General features: G+C 52.9%; 1 protein-coding gene across 3 annotated transcripts in view; it reads right to left on the bottom strand.

Moving 5' to 3' along the window:
• The window catches only part of GRID2IP (Grid2 interacting protein), a 32,524-nt gene extending 19,368 nt beyond the window's left edge, over positions 1 to 13,156 (bottom strand). The window contains exons 1-2 of one of the 3 annotated variants that reach the window (XM_063091101.1): positions 12,728 to 13,156; positions 6,663 to 6,817 (exon numbers count right to left, since the gene is read on the bottom strand). In XM_063091101.1, coding sequence (XP_062947171.1) covers positions 6,663 to 6,817; positions 12,728 to 13,156 — 584 coding nt within the window. Of the gene's footprint in view, positions 1 to 1,127; positions 1,188 to 5,557; positions 5,572 to 6,662; positions 6,818 to 12,727 lie in introns of those variants that run through there. The other 2 variants (XM_063091103.1, XM_063091102.1) reach the window with 2 other exon arrangements.
• Between the last annotated feature and the right edge of the window lie 4,696 nt (positions 13,157 to 17,852).

The raw sequence follows: 17,852 nt of genomic DNA, 5'->3' as shown, positions 1-17,852 counted from the left end.
CACTTTGGGCTCCAGCCACAGGCTCTGGAAGGCATCAGACACACACACCCAGCCCCTGAGTCCAACCTGGGCAGTGGCCAGGTGATCATCACAGCTCCACCCTCCAGCAACAACTAGAAAAGACTCTGTACCTTCCACCCTCCCCACAGTGGGAACCAGGCTGAGTCACCAATTGCACAGGTGGAAGAAGGTCTTGTGGCCCCTTCCCTGCTTGGCATCCTTGGGGCTGAGCCAGATGCAAGGCTGCCTGCTGAGCCAGACATCCTTCCTGGCTTGTGTGGGCCCTCCTTGCAGCTCAGTATGGTACAAGTCCCCCAGCCCTAGGTCTGCTCTGAATTGACTGACCCAGTAAGCCAGGTGCAGTAGGGCCACGTTGACTTATTGCGACTAATCACCAGCTCCCTGACTTTGACAACCAGGCAATAGCTGTCCCAGGACTCCCATGTCCCTGCTATGCCAATAGGCCTCTCTGAGGCCCAGGACTCTTTCTGGGGGCCATACAATGACCTTGCACTCAGAGTCATTCTGTTCTCTCTGCCAGGGTCAGGTCTAAAACCAACTCAGGTTCCTGCCAGGGACTCTCTTACGGTCCTCTCTTTCCATTCCCTGTCCCAGCTCAGCTTTCTTCACCTCACCCTGGATCATCAGCCAGTGAACTGGTGGGGAGGAGGCAAGGGTGCCCTGGTTCACGGGAATACCGCATCAGCTGCGGGTGCGCGACCATGGAGAGGTCTTGCCCTCCAAACTCAGGACGGGACGTGCTGGATTCTCACCAAGAGCAACCGACTCCAGCCTCGTCCCTCTGTCCTGTCCCCTCTACCAGCCCAGTCGAAAAAAGGAAAGGGGGCTTTTCAATTCCAGCCCTTCCTACCGACCCCGACTCCTAGGGCAGCGTGCGGGTTCCGAGAGCCCAACACGGAGACCTCGCCGCCGTTGTACCCGCCCAGTATACTCGTATGTCCACCCTCCCCTGCCCCCGGGCTCCGCCCAGGCTCAGTGGGTGCCCACCCAGGGCAGAGAAGCCCCTCAATGCCCCAGCCCCACCCCCTTTCAGGCCGGCCCGGAGCGGGTCCGCCGCGCCCAGGGCGCACGGTTCCCGGAGGCGCGGGGCGCGGTGGGGAAGCTACCGAAAGTGACGAGAGAAGCCATGGTCCTTCCCCATCTGGAGCCGGGGATGGTGGCGTGGCAGATGCCGAAGGGCAGGGGGTGGCAGAGCCCGCAAACGGAGCGAGGGCGCTGCGACTCCACGGGCCTCTACTCAGCGAGCGCGCGCGGCCCCTCCCGAGCGGTCCAAGACCGCCGTCCCGCGCCCGCCCCCTCTCGGGTGGCCCCGCCCCGTCCCGCCCCGTTCCTCCTGGGGACCCTTCTAGCTGGGGTAGGGGTGGGGGAGTTTGGGGGCGGTTCGAGGCCGCCACGCTCCCTCCCCTTGGCTTCCCCCATTATTCCCTCCCCAGGAGCCTCTCTGGCCGCCGCGCCCCGGACCCCAGCACAGTGGCGAGAGACCCTAACACCCGGGGCGGCTGCGGCCGAGACTGAACCCGACAGTTTAGGGGAATCCTCGACTGTCTGTTGTAGAACATCGGAAGGCTTTCCGGAGGGGGTGGCCTTTGCGCTGGGCCTCCAGGGCTCAGCATGAGTCGGCCAGAGAGAAGACGCCCTCCCTGCCTGCTCGAGGAGAAGCTCTGGTGGAGAAGAGGCTGGAGAGGGAGGCCTTGAATGCCATGGTCAGCCGCTGAGACCGCACCCTGACAGCAGTGGGGAGCCTTGGGAGGGTTAAAGGATTCAAGGGGACGTGGAGAGACTCCAGAGGTTTTGGTACACCGGGGGAGGGGTGGAGTTGGGAGGGGACCCATAGGGCTAGATTCTAAAAACACAGAGGAGGTAGAGTGTCTGAGGCCTGGTGAGTGAGTGGAAGCCACGAGGGGCGGCCAGGCAGGGACAACTCCCAGGTGAGTGGGGAGGGGGCGAGTAGAGGGCCTCCCTGAGATCGGTACATCTTGCCCTTCCAGGAGAGAAGTGAGGAACAGCTAAAGGGGAGGAGAGGGAGGTGACAGGAAAGGGGATCTGGACTGTCTCTGGGTCTGCCATTCCCTGGGAGTCAGAGCAGATGCAGACAGCAGGGAGCTTTCTCTGCACTGTCATTTCTCGCTGATCTGCTGGCCAGAATGAGCCAGAATCTGAGATCTGAGGAGCAAATGGTAGATTCTGGGGAGCCAGCCCAAGGCATCCTGGGGAGGGTTTCCTCAGGGGCATCCTCAGCAGGGGATACGTGCATGAGGCCCTCTCCTCAGCAGGAGGTGGCCACCACCCAGACAGGCTGGAACTCCAGAGGCAGGAAACCTGGGACTTTACCTTTGTGTCACTCAGAGGAACATCACACAAGGTCTGGCCTGTGGATACCTGCAGTCAGTCCCAGAGAGGACCCTGCAGATCTGACCATCAGTCTCTGGTACTCTGTCCAGTCCATGCTCCCCAACATACCTTAGTCCTCCATTCCAGGTCCCAGTAAGACCACCACCCTGCCGGGACCTCCCAGGGCTGCATTTCTCCCTGACAGCAGCACAAAGCCAGAGCCAAGGCCCACTCATGCCCTACCCTCAGCTTGTCTTCAGCCCTGCCAGGGACAGAAATGTCTGACAACCCTCATGATGAGCACAGCTCCCTGACATCTGCAGGACCACAGCCATCCCACCATGACAGAGCCATTTCTGGTTGTTTTTTGCCAGCTGCAATGGCCCAGCATCCAGAACCAGGCATGCCCAAAGGCTGTGAAAACCATTCATCATGCTGGGGGCAGAGGAAAGTCAAGCATGGAACAAATGCTCATGCTTGAATCCAGACACACTGCCATGTCACATGCAGACACGTGCAGGTACAGTGAAGGCACCCATGGGGGCCAGCAGCTGGGGCATTTGCCCAGATGACCCAAGGCAGTGTGAGGTGGTCCAGGGGACAGGCAACAGCTGGACTTCCCTGAAGTGCCTGCCCCAGTGAGAGGACACTGCCAAAGATTACTCTAGGGCAGTGGTTCTCAACTGGGGGCAATTTTGCCACCCCAGCGGACATTTAGCACTGTCTAGAGACATTTTTGGTTGTCACAAAATGACAACTGAGAAGGGGATATGCTACTGGCATCTAGTGGGTAGAGGCCAGGCATGTTGCTAAACATCCTACAAGGCACAGAACAGCCCCCCACAACAGAGAAATACAGGACCTAAAATGTCAGTAGTGGTGTACTTGAGAAACTTGCTCTTAGGCAAAAAAGACTTTCCCCAAGGGCAACCAATGCTAACTGAGCACATACTATACGCTTGGCACTTCTACCTATTCTGTCTCAGAATTCTCCCTTCGGCAAAGAATCCTTAAACCCTCCCAAGGCTCCCCCCTGCTATCAGGGTGCAGTCTCAGCTGCTGACCACAGCATTCAAGGAGAGGGCTCCAACCTCTATATTATGGTGTCCCTGACACTTGTCATTAAAGCAGAAAAGGGTGCAGACAGTCTCTCATATCCCACCCCCAGATTTTCAACTCATCTCTTTTCTGCTTACAGTTGGTGGAGTTCATTTACAGTACTTGCTTTCCTACCAAGAACTCTGCTGGGAAAATGTAAAGATTGCCAACCCCATTATACAGACAAACTGTAGAGGTCAGTCAACCTGCTCAAGGTTGCACCATGAGTGTGTGGACCTGGGGTTCAAGCCAGGGTTGTTGGGATTCCAAACCCCAGCTTCCTCCACCACCTCAGCTGTTTCTCTCCCCACCCCATCCCACCCGACTCTCCCCCTCTCGCATATTTCCTGAAACACTAGTGAACCAAAAAATCTCACTCTGCTTTCCTGTTCCCTCCTGGCCACGTCACACTTTCCAAATTGCCTGGTCTGTCCTAATTAGAAAGCCATTTTTTCACTTCATCAGACTGGGATCCCTTTGGGGACAGACCCAAATTAGGCTCAGTCGCAGGATTAACTGCTGTTGTCAAAGAAGGCAAAACCTTCTGCCTACACTGTGGCCACTGACCCTTCTCATCCTTCACGGCAGCGCTGTCCAAGGGACTTTCTGGGATGATGGTCACATTCTACATTTGCGCTGTCCCATATGGTAGCCACTAGCCATGTGTGGCTACTGAGCACTTGAAATGTGGCCAGTGAGACTGAGAGGCTGAACTTTAAGTTTTATCAATTATTAGTTCAATTTAGTTTTAAGTAGCCACATGTGGCTAGTGACTACTGTGCCGGATGGCCACTTCATGGCCTCACTGCTCCTTCGCCTTTCTTCCCAAGCTTTCTGTTTTGGCCACTGGGACCATCCCTCAGAGAGGCCCCACCTCTCTGATTTGGGTGGGTTCTAGCCTCCCTGTGGAACTTTCACACACACACACACACACACACACACACACACACACACACACACACACACACACACACACACACACACACAGATGTATGTCTTCAACCTCTTGTTTAAACCTTGCCTCTCCTGGATATAGTGTCCTAGGGCAGAGTGGTGGCTCTCTGTGGCCCTCTACCCTATGCTGGGTGGTTCACAGCTGGGCACTGGTGGATACCATGAGCCAGCATGGCACCACCCTTACCCTTTGTGGCTTGACGCCTGGCCCTGATGAACTCTCTCACCTCCATAGGACACACTACCAGACTCCGCTGATCACTGACCTACAGCACTGACACCTGCTGCCTCCTTTAAGGAGCCTGCCTTGATTGCCCTGGGCTGAGTTAGCCATGCTGCCCCTCAGCTGGTAGTCAGCCCTCAAAATCACAGCTAACTGTGGCTCTATGACCCCTCTGAGCTCTCTCTGGAAGCCACTGCACAGAGATCACCCCGTATGTCTGGAGCCCAGCATGTGGTGGGGCCAGTGGCCACCAGCTAGCCCTGGGGAGGGGGGTGCTGGGAAGTTGGGGTAGGGAGTAGAGAGACGGGGTGGCTGAAACCCCTGCCAGGGTAATCCTCTCCCTACAGAGTCCAGCTGGGCACCGCCCCCTCCTCCAGCAGCCTCCCCAATTTCCCTGTGGCACTTGACACGCGCTGACAACAGAGGCTGCTGTTTCATCCTCCCCAGACGCGCCCGCTGCGGGGATGATGCAGGGACGGGGTATCCCCAGGTGTCCAGGGTTCCCGCTTTCCAGGGTTCTAAATCTAGCACCCCCGAGGGGGTAGCCCCTCCCCCGCCCGTCCTGACCCGCTGCCGGGGCTGCCGATCCATCGCTTGGGGACGAACTACTGCTGGGAAAGGCAGGCGCGGGGGCTGTCGCCGGAGGCAGGCAGGCTGGCCGGGGAGCGGCAGGAAGGACGGAATCCCGCAGCACGAGGGGAGAAAAGGAGAGCCGAGAGGGCCTCCAGCTGAGTCGGGCTGCTGGCAGCCTGGAGACCAGCGTGTCCAGCTCTGGTGGGGAGGGTCAGGCGGGGCGTTGTCCGTCCATCACCTTCCCAGGAAACCCTCAGCGCCAGCGCATCATTACCTCGGCAAATTTAGCTCTAGAAATAACTTTTTTCCCCCCTCTCTCTACGGATTTTCCCAGCAAGGGGCAGGCCCCTTACTCACCCCAGGCAGCTCATGGTGGCCTCTCTTTCGGTGGCCTCCTGTGCTCCGTGGCAGAGCCCAGATCCGAGGCTCTGCGCCCGGGCTGGAGTGGGGGGAAGCGGGGGAGTGTGGCCAGCTGCGTCCCTGACCATTGGCCAGTCCCAGAGGGAGGGGCAGGCTGCGGGGTGAATGGCAGCCAGGGGAGGGGGCAGGTTGAGCCCAGCAAGGGGGAGCAGTCGCAGGCCTGGAGGCAGGATCCGGGTAGGGCGAGCACCACTACTAGGGCCCAGAGGGGGCCTGATCGAAGCAGGGCAGACCGTGAGGCCCTTGAAGGAAGGAGGCAAGGTTGGGAGATTCCTGGGTCACTCCAGGTGAGGACTCACCAGGAGATTTTTTTTCTGATGATGCTGAATAAACTTTGAGGGTGAGTCCAAAACAGAGCAGCAGAGCAGAAAGTGCACGGCTGACCAGGTGTGACTGTCACTAATTTGCTGTGTAGCTTTGGGCCAGGCTCTTAAGCTCTCTGAGCCTCAGTTTATCTCTGTGAAGTAGGGTTCATAATAGCACTGGAGGGATTCAGTGAGAGAGAGAATTCCTCTAGGGCTGGTGAGGTCCTTGGGACACACGTACCTTCATCAACAGGCATTATCAAAGGGCAGAGAGCACACATTGTTTGTAGGGTGGGGGGCGGGTGTTGGGGATCCATATACAGTCCTAGGCTTCCCTACCTTCACGTTGTGCCATTACTCCGTCTCAATAAAGAATTGGGAGTATTTTGGTATCCTGTTGGAGATTTCTAGGATGTGGTTTTGGGATGGAGCAGGGCAGGCTGTGACTTTAGTTCAGGAGGTGGGTCCTCTCTGAGGCCTGTCCTAGCACAGCAGTTAGCAGCCCCTTCCCCCATTACTCAAGGCAATGCTGGGGCATCCAGCAGAGCCAGCAGCTGCCTTCCCAGGGTTGCCCTTCAGGGTCACTGGCCCAGCCTTCCCTGTTCTGTCTGGGGCTGAAGATGAGTTGTAGTGCAGTTTGAGAGCAGGCCACTATCTCCCTGGCAGGGGTACTTGGGGTGGTGGTGGGAGAGTGGACAGCCCTGAGTGAGACCCACCCTGCCCCCTGACTGAAGTACCTAAGGTTGTCCAGGAGTGGCCCACGGGCCTCACGGGGCAGTGCCAGAGTGAGAGCCCACACCAGGTCATCCACCCGCTGCTCGGTCGCAAACTGCTTCAGCGCAGCGAACACCTGCTCCTTGGCAGTTGGCTGGTCCTCCAAGATTTCGTCTACCTGTGAGGAGGGGGACCAGTGAATGACCAAAAGGGACCCAGGTGTAATCGCAGGGAACTGCTCACCTCCCTCCCTTCTCCCTCAGCTTACCTCAGCAGGATAATTGATGTGGGGAGCACTCACTGAGCACTTGGCCCTACCACATCATTTCAAACCTCATAGCCACCCTTCAAGGAGGGCATGGCCAGTATCTGCATTTTACATCTAAGGAAACTGAGGCTGGTAGAGGTGATGGGAGTCAGGATTCAAACCCAGAGACAACCCCTCTAATGAATATCGTAAGGATCAAAGGAATTAATGCAAGGGTTTAAAAATGTGCCAGGCACTCAATAATTGCTAGTTACTATTATTATAATACAAGTACTATACTCCCTTCCACTACACTGTTTGCTGAGAGACCCCACAGAGAACATTCTGGCTCTACAAAAAAGCCCTGGAATGCAAGCCTACCCTGAATTTGGACTCTCTCTGTTCTCCCTCTGGACTTTCGTTTTCTTCGTCTACTGCATACAAACCAGCTGATACTAATCAAGGCACATCTATTCAGAGGATTCTGTGTGGCCATTGGAAATGGGCATGCAAATGGGCCCATTTCTGGAGGGCAGCTTGTTAAGTGTGTCTAAAGCCCATCCTTTTACCCAATGATATTACATCTAGTAGTTTATCCTAGACGTGTACTGACCAGACAAATGTGTGATGATGTATGAATGAGGAGGTTCACCTCTGTATTGTTTATAACACTGAGACATTGGAAGCAATATAAATATCTGACAGTATGAGCTAAATAATTGCAGCCCATCTCTGTGGGGGATATTTGTAATGTTTTGGCTATCCAGACAAAAAGGGAGAAAACCTCAAACTAGGGGAGAGCAAGATCCTGGTGGTTATGTTGTAGCCTTGGCCAATTGGAGGCTCTTGTCCAGGACTTTGGCTCTTGAAGGAATGATACAGAAATGCTGGGGACGGCAAAGTTTTTTCAGGACAGTGACAGAACCCCGCAGCAGCCCTAAGCAGACTCTCTCCGAAGGGTGATTTAGGACAGCGGTGCTCCTCGTTGCCAATCCTTTCTTGGTTCTAAGCACTCATTCTGTGAACACCCCCTCCCACAAATTCCTTTCCCACCGAAGTCAGTGGAGTCATCTTCCATTGTTCTATAGTCAATTACACTCCATACTATGCAATATTGTGTATCATTGATTCCAGGGTGAGCATTTTTTCATATTTTAACATCTCTGAAATCAGGATGTGTCTCCTTACTAGCTGTCATTCCTGTGCAGGTGTGAATTTGGTCATAGGAGTTCCTGTTGTTACTTCCACTAAGTTATGTGCATTGCTGGTACTAAATATGTCTAAATAAGTCTGAAAGTTCTCTTTTAATAACTACTAAATTAAGTGATAAGAAGGTGGTAAGGAAGCAAATATCATGGGTTAATTGGTAGAGTTTTTCTTTCTTAGCAGCAAATAAAACAACTGTGCATCTTGCAATTGATGGTGTTTTAGATTTGTTGCAACATGGTACTATTTGACCAATGAGAATGATGCTGTCGATCTTTACTGAGAACCATGAAATGGGGAGTGAGGGCTAAGGAGTGTAGGGTTTCTTTTTGGTATGATCAAATAGCTCTAAAATCGATTGTGGTGATGGTTGCACAACTCTGTAAACATGTCAAAAACCATTGAATTATGTACATACCATACAATTTACCCACGTGAAGTGCATACTCCATGAGAACCCTTCCTTGTTAGCTGGTGGTCTAGGGTGTCTCTAGGCACTGACAACCTGAGCTGACCCTGAAGCAAAGGCGGGAGGCTAGGTGGCATGTGAGTGGCTGTGGGTACAACTTCAGGGGCTCAGGGGCTGTGGGTGCAACTTCAGCCTGAACTGGGGCTGTCAGGTACTACTTCTCCCACCCTCCCCTCCCCTCCAAACTTCTCAACAGACCCCACATCCTTCTCCTCCATCCTCAACTCTTGAAGGATGAAGAGCCCCCTTTCTGGTCAAGGCCACCTACCAGGCCATAGACACTCACTGCCTCCTGTCCCCACTCTCTCTTCCTGCCACCTACTTGTCATTCAGCTCTCAGCTCTCAAAAGTCACCTCCTCAGGGAGCCTTTCCTGACCACCCTGTCAAAGTGGCCTCTGTCACTCTCTCCCCTCACCCTGTCTGTATCTTCATTTCATTTCTCATGATCTGAATAGCTTGTTCACTGACTTGTCCACTTGCTTATTCTCTCTTTCCCCATAGGAATGTCAGTTTCATGAGAGCAGGTGCTTGTCTATCTTGCTCATGGCTGTTTGCCCTCTCCCACACACCAGAGGTCCACGACCAATAACTGCTAAATGCATGGTTTCAGTGTCTGTACTGCCTCCTTTCCTGCAGTTTATATAAATGTTCAAGTCTCTCCCAAACTATAGATAGATAGATAGATAGATAGATAGATAGATAGATAGATAGATAGATAGATAGATAGATAGATAGACAGACAGACAGACAGACAGACAGAGTGCCCCTTTGGCCCCACAATCCAATTATTCTCTTCCTTTTTCTAGCCCAAAGCTGTCTACACTTGCTATTTCCATACCACTGCCCTTAACTACTACAGCCTGTTCCCCACCACTGCAGCACTCCATGACTCTGCTCTGGCCAAGGACCCCAAATGGTGACTCCCAGATCTTGATCTTCAGCCCAGAGCTTCCTTCTGAACTTCAGAACTGATATCCAATTGCTTTCTAGATGGTTCCATAAGGGGATTAAGGAAAGTTTTCCAGTGAGGTGACAGTAGAGAGGATGAGTAGGCTTTAGCAGGGGATTTCAGGGGATTCCAGTCAGAGGCAACCTTCTGTGTGTGTCTGAGTCTGTGTAACTGTCTGCCCCCTTGCACCCCCACCCCCCAGCAGATAGGATAGCCTGAGGTCTTACTCCTGTCCAGCCCAAGCACAGGGCCTGGCACATAGTTGGCACTCAGTGGATGTTTATGAAATTGAGCCAAAGCACGGCATTGGGTAGCATTTCCCACAGGCACCCAGCTGACTGTTTCCCCCAGGTAGGAAAGACAGGCTGCAGCACCAGTCACCCCCCTCCTCATGCACCCACCGTGCTGAGGAGGTTTGAAGGCTTGGAAATCAAAGTCAGCAGCAGCCTTGATTTAAAGGAGAACATGGCTAGCTGCAAAGTTGTTTTACGTAAGAAAAAGGAAAAAATAGTTTCTCCCTCCTGGGGCCTGCGCCACAGTTCGGTTTCAGTGTCAGTTATTACCCAGACGTTCTCAACCTACATCTAAGCATGAGGCACCATCACGGGACACTAATGGATTTTCTATTAAATATCAGCTACTTCAAGGAGGAAAAACTGGGGCAGGCAGAATGCTGGCGAATTCCTGGGGTGGTTATTGAAAGCCAACTGGGGGCTCTACTGAGGACTTTCATCTTCCCAAGGCCATCTTTTTGGGGGATCCATGCTCATCTTTTGGGGGTGCTTGGTGAGTCCACCACTCCCCATGCCCCCTTGCCTGAAAACCCAGCACAGCTAGCCTGGGCCGCCTGTAGGACTCCACCTTCGTGGTTGCCACCCTAGCCCTACTTCGTGGCCAGGTCTGCACATGCACCCTGCCCTGCTGGGGAATCTGAGCATGCCCCCTTCTGACTCTGCAGGGATTAGATGGAGTCAAGGATAGGCATTTGGTTCTATGGCATAGCATCTGGGATCGTAGCAGACATCATAAGTGCTCTCCAATATTTCCAGCTCTTCCCCTTTCCTGGACACACAGAAGACTACATTTCCCAGCACCCTTTGGGAGCAGCAGTGTGACCAGTTCTGGCCAATGAGCATTGATTAAAGTTGCTGTAGTAAGAGCTGATGCACACTTTTCCGTGTTCTTTCTCTTCCACAGGGAACCCTGAAGCTTCATGTCGAGATGGTGAAGTCTGAAATGCTGAGGCCTCATGTGGACATCAGCCACTCTGGACAGCTGCCTGAACCCCTAGAGGACTTTGTGTGGGTGAGAAGTAAACTTCTGGAGTGCAAAGGCACTAAGACATTGATTTTGTTTGTTATAGCAACAGAGCCTATTCTGGGTACAGAAAGAGAGTCACATCTTTTGAAGAGCTGGACATTGGTGATATGGGGAAGCCAGAGCTAAGTCCTATGTGTGTATGAGTGCGTGTACCTGGCTACAGAGGCTGGTCTGCTCAGGGGCATGGGACTGAAAGGCCCGGACAAGGGGTCATGTCAGGTTACATGATGGAGGAGAGGTTCCTGAGGGGGTCAGTTTAGAAGGAGTGAGGACTGCACCAAGCTTGGGCACTGCAGGAGGCTGGAGTGGGCAGGGATCTGATACCTGGGCAGTGGACCAGGAGCCATTTCTACAATACCCAAACTCCAACAGGGCTTCCTGGCTCCCTGGCCCCCAAAACTGCAGGACTGAGTAGTTCTCCTTCCACGGAGGCCAAGTCTGTGAATTCAAGTGTCCTAGTCACCATGCAGATACTTAGTTTCCAAGCTTGGCATCCAGGCAGAGGGGGTGCAGCACCTGGTGTCCAGACTACTACTTGGTCACACCCATGCTCACTTTTTGTTCTGCTTGGGTCTCAGCCAAATAAGGGCCTGGGGACCTTTGAAAGCTTTGGAGGACAGGCATGTAAGGGTGGGTCGCCTGAGGTAGTTGCTGCACTAAGACCTTGCTGGTGGCCTGAGATGGATATGACCACACTGGGCAACCTCTTCCTCCAAAACTGTGTCACATCCCAGGTTTCTTGGGTTTGCCTGAATTTGTCCAGTAAATAGCCAGGTTCTTCATACAAATGAGGAGATACCTGAGATTCTGGCCTGAAGCCAACTCCATCCTTTGTCTTTCCTTCCTAATCCCTGAGTTGTGCCTCTGTCTCCTTGTGGCCACCCTCTTGCTTCCTGTGGGTGACTCAGGCCTTGGGCTCCTTTTGTAGCTGATGTCCTCAGCCATTCCAGGCTCCTGACTTTTAGTCTTCTGGATCACCCTAACTTTCCACCTGTGACCACTCAGAGACTGTTTGTACCAAAGTCTGTTGGGAAATGCCTTTGGAAGATTGAAGGACCCAACCTAGGGCCCCCTGCAGCCAACTAGCCAGCCAGACTGCTGTGCAAGGCTGGGCCAGACCCTGGTTTTGTGGGGGCTTGGAACAGTTGTGGCTCTCTTAAATACACTCTTTTAAGGGAGAACACTTATCTTAGTAATACAGACAATAGAAAGAAGGAACCACTACTACACACAACATGGATGAAAGTCATACATATAACGTTGAGCAAAAGAAACCTGGCATTAAAGAGTACATACTGAATAATTCCACTATATGTTCACAAACTGGCAAACATCACCTATAGAGATGGAAGCCAGAATAGCATTTCCCGTTTTTTAAAAAATACAATTTGTTTTTATTTTATTTTATTATTTATTAATTATTTTGGCAGCTGGCTGGTGGGGGATTCTCACCCTTGACCTTGGCGTTACAAGATTGCGCTCTAAGCAACTGAGCTAACTGGCCGGCCCCAGAGGTTACCTCTTCATGAGGAGGACACACAGGGAAAGGGGCACGTGGGAACGTTCTGGGGGGAAGGAATCGTCTACGTTCTATTATTCTACATCAGAGTGGTGGTCACAAGAGTGTATGCAAAAGTAAAATTCATTGAGATGTACACTTAATACACTTTACTGTATACCTATCATATCTCAATAAAAAAGAAAAACAACTCCTGCAAAACAAATGAACAAAAATTACAAAATTAAGTACAGGCCTTTAACACTTGAGAATCATTATATTTCCGGTGAATCTTTCCCTAGAAGTTTCCTCAGCTCCAGCCCGCGGAAGCGCAGCGCCCCGCCCCCTCCCCGCGAGCCCCGCCCACACCAAGCCCCGCCCCTCCCCGTGGTCCGTACCTTGCGGTTGAACTCCTGGGCCTTGCGCCTGCGCTCTCGGTGCACGGCGTCGGGGCGCTTGCGGCCAGCCAGGCGCAGCAACTCGCGGCCCAGGGCGAGGCCGCGGCTAGAGCGTGGCGTCCGCAAGGCTGTCGGGGCAGCGGCCCCTGATCCCCGGCCCGGGCAGCCGCCGCCGCCGCCTCCGCCGTCGGGGCCCGGGAGCACGCCGAGGCTGGGTGGCACGCGCGGGCACCGCCGCGCCAGGCGCACGAGGCGCTCTCGGCTTAGGCCTCCCACGGCCAGCCCCTCCACCTCCAGGATCTGGTCCCCAGGCCGCAGCCCCCCGGCATGCGCGCTGCTTCCCTCGGCCACCTCCAGGACGAAGCAGGGGCCAGAGCCGCCCAGACGGAAGCCGAAGTCCTCAGGCCAGCCTTGGTTGGTGGCCGGCATGGCAGCGGTTGCGGTGTGGCTAGAGAGGGGGACAGCACAGGGATTGCTTGCAGCCATGTAGTGGCTCCTCAGTCTCTCAAAGGCCAAGGGATGTGCCAGTCTGAGCCTCGGCTTCTCGCTGCCTCCTCCCTCTGACTGTCTCTCTGTCTTATTTCCCCTCCCTCTGCCCTTTTCCCCCTTCTCCATTCAGCGGCCTCTCTGGGCCTGAGTCTTTCCACCTTTCTGTGTCCAACAACCGGAGGACATATGGCTGAGAAGATGGAGCCCAAGAGGCACAGGTTTGGAAGGTCCGTGGGAGCATCTGCTGGGTACAGACCAGGTCTCAGACCCCACAGAGGCAGCCTGAGAGCATGGGGGTTGGCGGGACCGTGATTAGGGCATGTGATCTTTAGAAAGAGGGGCAGGGAAGAGCTGGGCTGCTGTCTCAGTTCCCCAGAGGACACCAAGGGCTAAGGTGGGGGTCTCTAAAGACATCCACTCATTTCTCTACATTGTTGTTAGCTTTGGACTTTATTATTATTTTTTTTAATGTATTTTTTTGAATGTAAATAACAAATGACCCTTCCTTAAAGTCTTAATTTGAGTTCTTCGGTTTTTTAACAAAGGAGGCTACACCTCTTTTAATGATTCTGCTCTGGCTTCAGTGGCCACCACCTCCCCTCCCCTTTTATTATTATTATTTTTTTTTTTTTGGCAGCTGGTGGTGTGGGGATCTGAACCCTTAATCCTGGTGTTATCAGCATCATGCTCTACCCTGTGAGCTAACTGGCTAGCCCCCATAGCTCCCTCCTTCTTCACTGTTTTCTCCACCTTAGTCCCTCTCCTTACCCCCGTTGCATCTGCCAAAATCCCCTTTCAGGCTCCTGCATGAATCACAAACTTCTAGAAGCACAGAATGCTGGAGCAGGAAGAAGTCCCAGAGACCTCTCATATCCCTGAGGCTTTCTAAAACCTCCCCAGACACAGAAAGTGGAGTGTCTGCATCTTGAGACAGGCGGGTCCTAAACTAGGGTCACCATGATGGGGAATGGTAGAGCCAGCCTCCTTCTCCGCCTGTACCTAAGGCTGTCTCCACAGTACCTCCCTCCCCATCTCAGGGAAAGCCCTCAAACCTCTGTCCAGAAGGTTCCTGCCTGTCCTGAGAATGAGCTCACAGGGCTACCCTCACTTATGTTGTCGGAGATGGGGTAGATTGACTACTGGGCATGCCCTTCCTCTCTCCCATGCTCTGGAATTCTGGAGAAACAAGCAATTATGTACTGCCCCAGGTAACAGGTGTGGGCATTGACCAAGCCTGGCCAATCCCTGTATCCCAGCCATGTGTCCCAAAGAGGGCTCTTTAGAGCCTTTTCACATACGATATGTTGGCCTTGGGAGAGAGAATGTATTTCTCTGGACCCATTAGCTGTAAGGACATTGCAGGTTTGGGGCTGCCAGAAACCATCTTGCCACCATGTGGAGGATCAGTGATGATATTGACTGAACTGGATCCAGCTATGCTTGAAATTCATCCTATTTCCACTTGACAAAAGGACTTTCCAGTGACATGGGTTCATGAATTCCTTTTTTTTTTTTTTTTTTTTCCTTTTAAGGCTATTTAGAGTTGGGTTTTCTTCACTTGCAACTGATAAGATACTGAGTACTAGAGACTTCTAAGCAAAGAGGAAATGACAGGGAGTCTTACGTGGAAGTGCCGTCTCTACTGACTTGATGAAAAGGGATATATACCCTTTGAGTTGTATACCCTTCCTGACTTCCTTGGGGAAGGATGGTGTGGCTGATTTTGGGTCTCTGAGCTCCTGGCTTTAGGACTGGCTTGGGGAAGGAGGTGTCTCTGTACTCCAAAAGAGGCCAGTTGTGTGGGCTGGTGAGGTGAACTGGGAACCACTTCCCTGTGAGGAGGTGAGGATGGACTGTTCTGGATGAAACAGGTCGTGTGTGTTTCTGTTTAGAGCAAGGATTCCTTACAGGAGTTCATGGAGGACCTCTGAAATTGTAGGCAGTGTGTGTTGTAAAGCCTTGTTGTTCTCGTCAGAGTGTCTGAGGGCTTTCTGACCCTGGCTTAAAGGAATCTGTTAGGTCTGGTTTTTGAAGACCCTGGTCTTGGGTGCCCCTCAGCCCTCCGCAGATGCTTGGAGATCCACCCATGGGAGTCGTCCTCTCTTTGGCTCCCTGTCCCAGGAACCAGCCTCTCCCAGGAGGTCTGGAAAACACTTCTTGGAAGCTGGGGAGTTGCAGAGGGTCTCAGTAGCACTATGGACTAGGAGAAAATGTCCTTGAGTGACATCCAGTGAGAGCCTATGCCACCTAGCCACCAGAGGGCACAGTGTGATAACTACTCACACTGGGTGGGGTAGAGGCCGTCACACCCCAAGCCTGACAGGATCAGTCCCAAACTCACCCCAGCGGTCCTCATCCTTGTCTGCCAGGCTGTGGTGCTGGCCACTGGGCATGGAGCCTCACGGACATTTCCTCTGTCTTTTTGTGGCCAAACACTGGGCTATTGTGGTGCACTGGGCCCAGGAGGGTGGGACATCACATCTTGGAGGGGCCAGAGGTCAGTTCTTATACAGTGAGAGAAGCAGTCAGCTCCTCCACGATCAAAGAGGGGCTGGCTGGAAACTGAATTTGGGGCTGGGGCATCTGGTCCCCTTCCACATGCTCACCTATTGTGACTAGCGCACCTGTGCTGGGTGCAGGGATGCATGCCTACACCCAACCTGGGGAGTCCCAGGGCCAAAGAGGCTGCCAGCATTCAGACTCTCAGGCATTTTGAACGATGTCAAGCCCTCCAACGTGTGCCTACAGACTGACCCAAGACCTCTTTCCCACCCACCCAGAGCCCCCAGCCTGGGCCATTCTCTCCTCCCTCACCTTCCCCTGGAAGCAGGAATACAGGCTCTTCAGGGCATGAGAGAGAGGCATCCTGGGACCCTGGGACCCTCCCATCCCTGGATATTGGGTGCCACACCTCCTCTCCAGGTTTGCTCACCTTCCTCGTGGATGACTGCAGTGGCCACGGAGGACAGAATACATCGCTCATGGGACGCCCAGGGACACTCACTTGTTGCCGGACCTCTGCTGCTCAGGACCTTGGCATCGGTTACTGATGCGCCTGAGGTGACAGCTGGAGTTTCTAAGGCAAAGTGATCCTCTGAGTAACCTGAGAAGGCCCCAGTTACCAGGCAGACCAGCAGGATGGTTGGACAGCTTGGCCAGGACCCAGGCTGTCCGGCCCCTGCTGCACAGTCCTGGGGGGCAAGCAATGGTCCCCAGGCAGAAGTGAAGACTTTCTGGTATTGGGCCTGGAACTGGGTCCACCCATGAGGTCACAGAGCTTGGCAGGCAGGTCGAGAGGATTCAACTGGGTGGTTTTGGGGTAAGGGAGGGTGTCAGTTGGTTTAGTGGAACCAGCTATGTTAGAGGGAACTAGTGAGGCCCAAAAGGCCCTGGGATCCAGTCCCACAGGGGAGCCCCACAGGTTGGGTTCATTGGCAGGAAAAGGGGAGACCCAGGCCAGAAAAAAAAAAATGGGTGGGGGAAATGTGCTGACCTAAGTAATTTCGGAAATGAGTGGCGTCTGTAAAACCGAAGGCAAAAGGAACTGTACATACCATTTCACTCTAGTTGGTGAAGTTGTTTCCCACTGGGGCAGAGGTTAACAATTCTGAAATCACACTATACATGCATATTGGAATTGAACAATTAACTAAGTAGGTGGTGGGAGTCAGGCTTCTCTCTTTGGAGTGGGAGGCTACACACAAGCAAAAGGGGGAAAGCTAGAATGATCCATGTGGTACTGGGTGAGAGTTGGGGCACCAGTACAAACTTATGTTATCTTAATGTAGAGACTGGTGGGTACATATGGAAATCTTTGTAGCTGTGTGTATTTACATAGGCTAGTATATGCACATATATTTTCTTACTCTGTCAGCTGAGAGGGCTGTTTTAGTCCATTTTCTGTTGCTTATAACAGAATATCTGAAATTGGGTAATTTATAAAGAAACCAAAATTCATTTCTTATAGTTTTGGAGACTGGGAAGTCCAAGGTCCAGGGGCACATCTGGTGAGGGCTTTCATCTTGATGTTGGCTTTGTATGGAGTCCTGTGGCAACCAGGGTATCACATGGCAAGGATGGCAAGAGCTCCTTCATGTGCTCTCCTTATAAAGCCCATGATAACTTATTAAAACATCAGCCCATAGTCCATGAATTCGCATTCATAAGGGCACAGTCCTCATGATCCAATCAACTCTCAAAAGTCCCACCTTCACATACCATAATTGGATTTTCCACCCTCTTAATACTGTTACAATGGGGGGTGAAGTTTCCAACACATGAACTTTTGGGGGACACATTCAACCCATAGCAAAGGCCTAGAAGCAAAGATACTCCAGTAGCAATGAGCACATCCAGTTCCCAGATCTTGATTTCTAGTATCATCCCCCAATAAAAGGAGCCCACGTTCCTTGGAGAAGTGGCTGACTCTAGGGCTGGGGCAGGAAATATCAAAACGAGCCTGGAGCATCTTCTAGTGCCAGAAAGTAAGACAGTGCTAAATACACACGTGTGCACGTGTGCGCACGCACACACACACAGAGAGTAGTGGGGATATATCAGTGGGACCCACAGGAGCCAACTGAGAGTGCTCCCAACAGCCAAAACAGGAACAATTTGGGCAAGAAAAAAATAATAT

Source organism: Cynocephalus volans, chromosome 3 (assembly GCF_027409185.1).
Source record: "Cynocephalus volans isolate mCynVol1 chromosome 3, mCynVol1.pri, whole genome shotgun sequence".
In the NCBI taxonomy this organism is placed as follows: domain Eukaryota; kingdom Metazoa; phylum Chordata; class Mammalia; order Dermoptera; family Cynocephalidae; genus Cynocephalus; species Cynocephalus volans.
The sequence above is the reverse complement of the archived record's forward strand: the minus strand, read 5'-3'. Positions and strand labels throughout refer to the sequence as shown.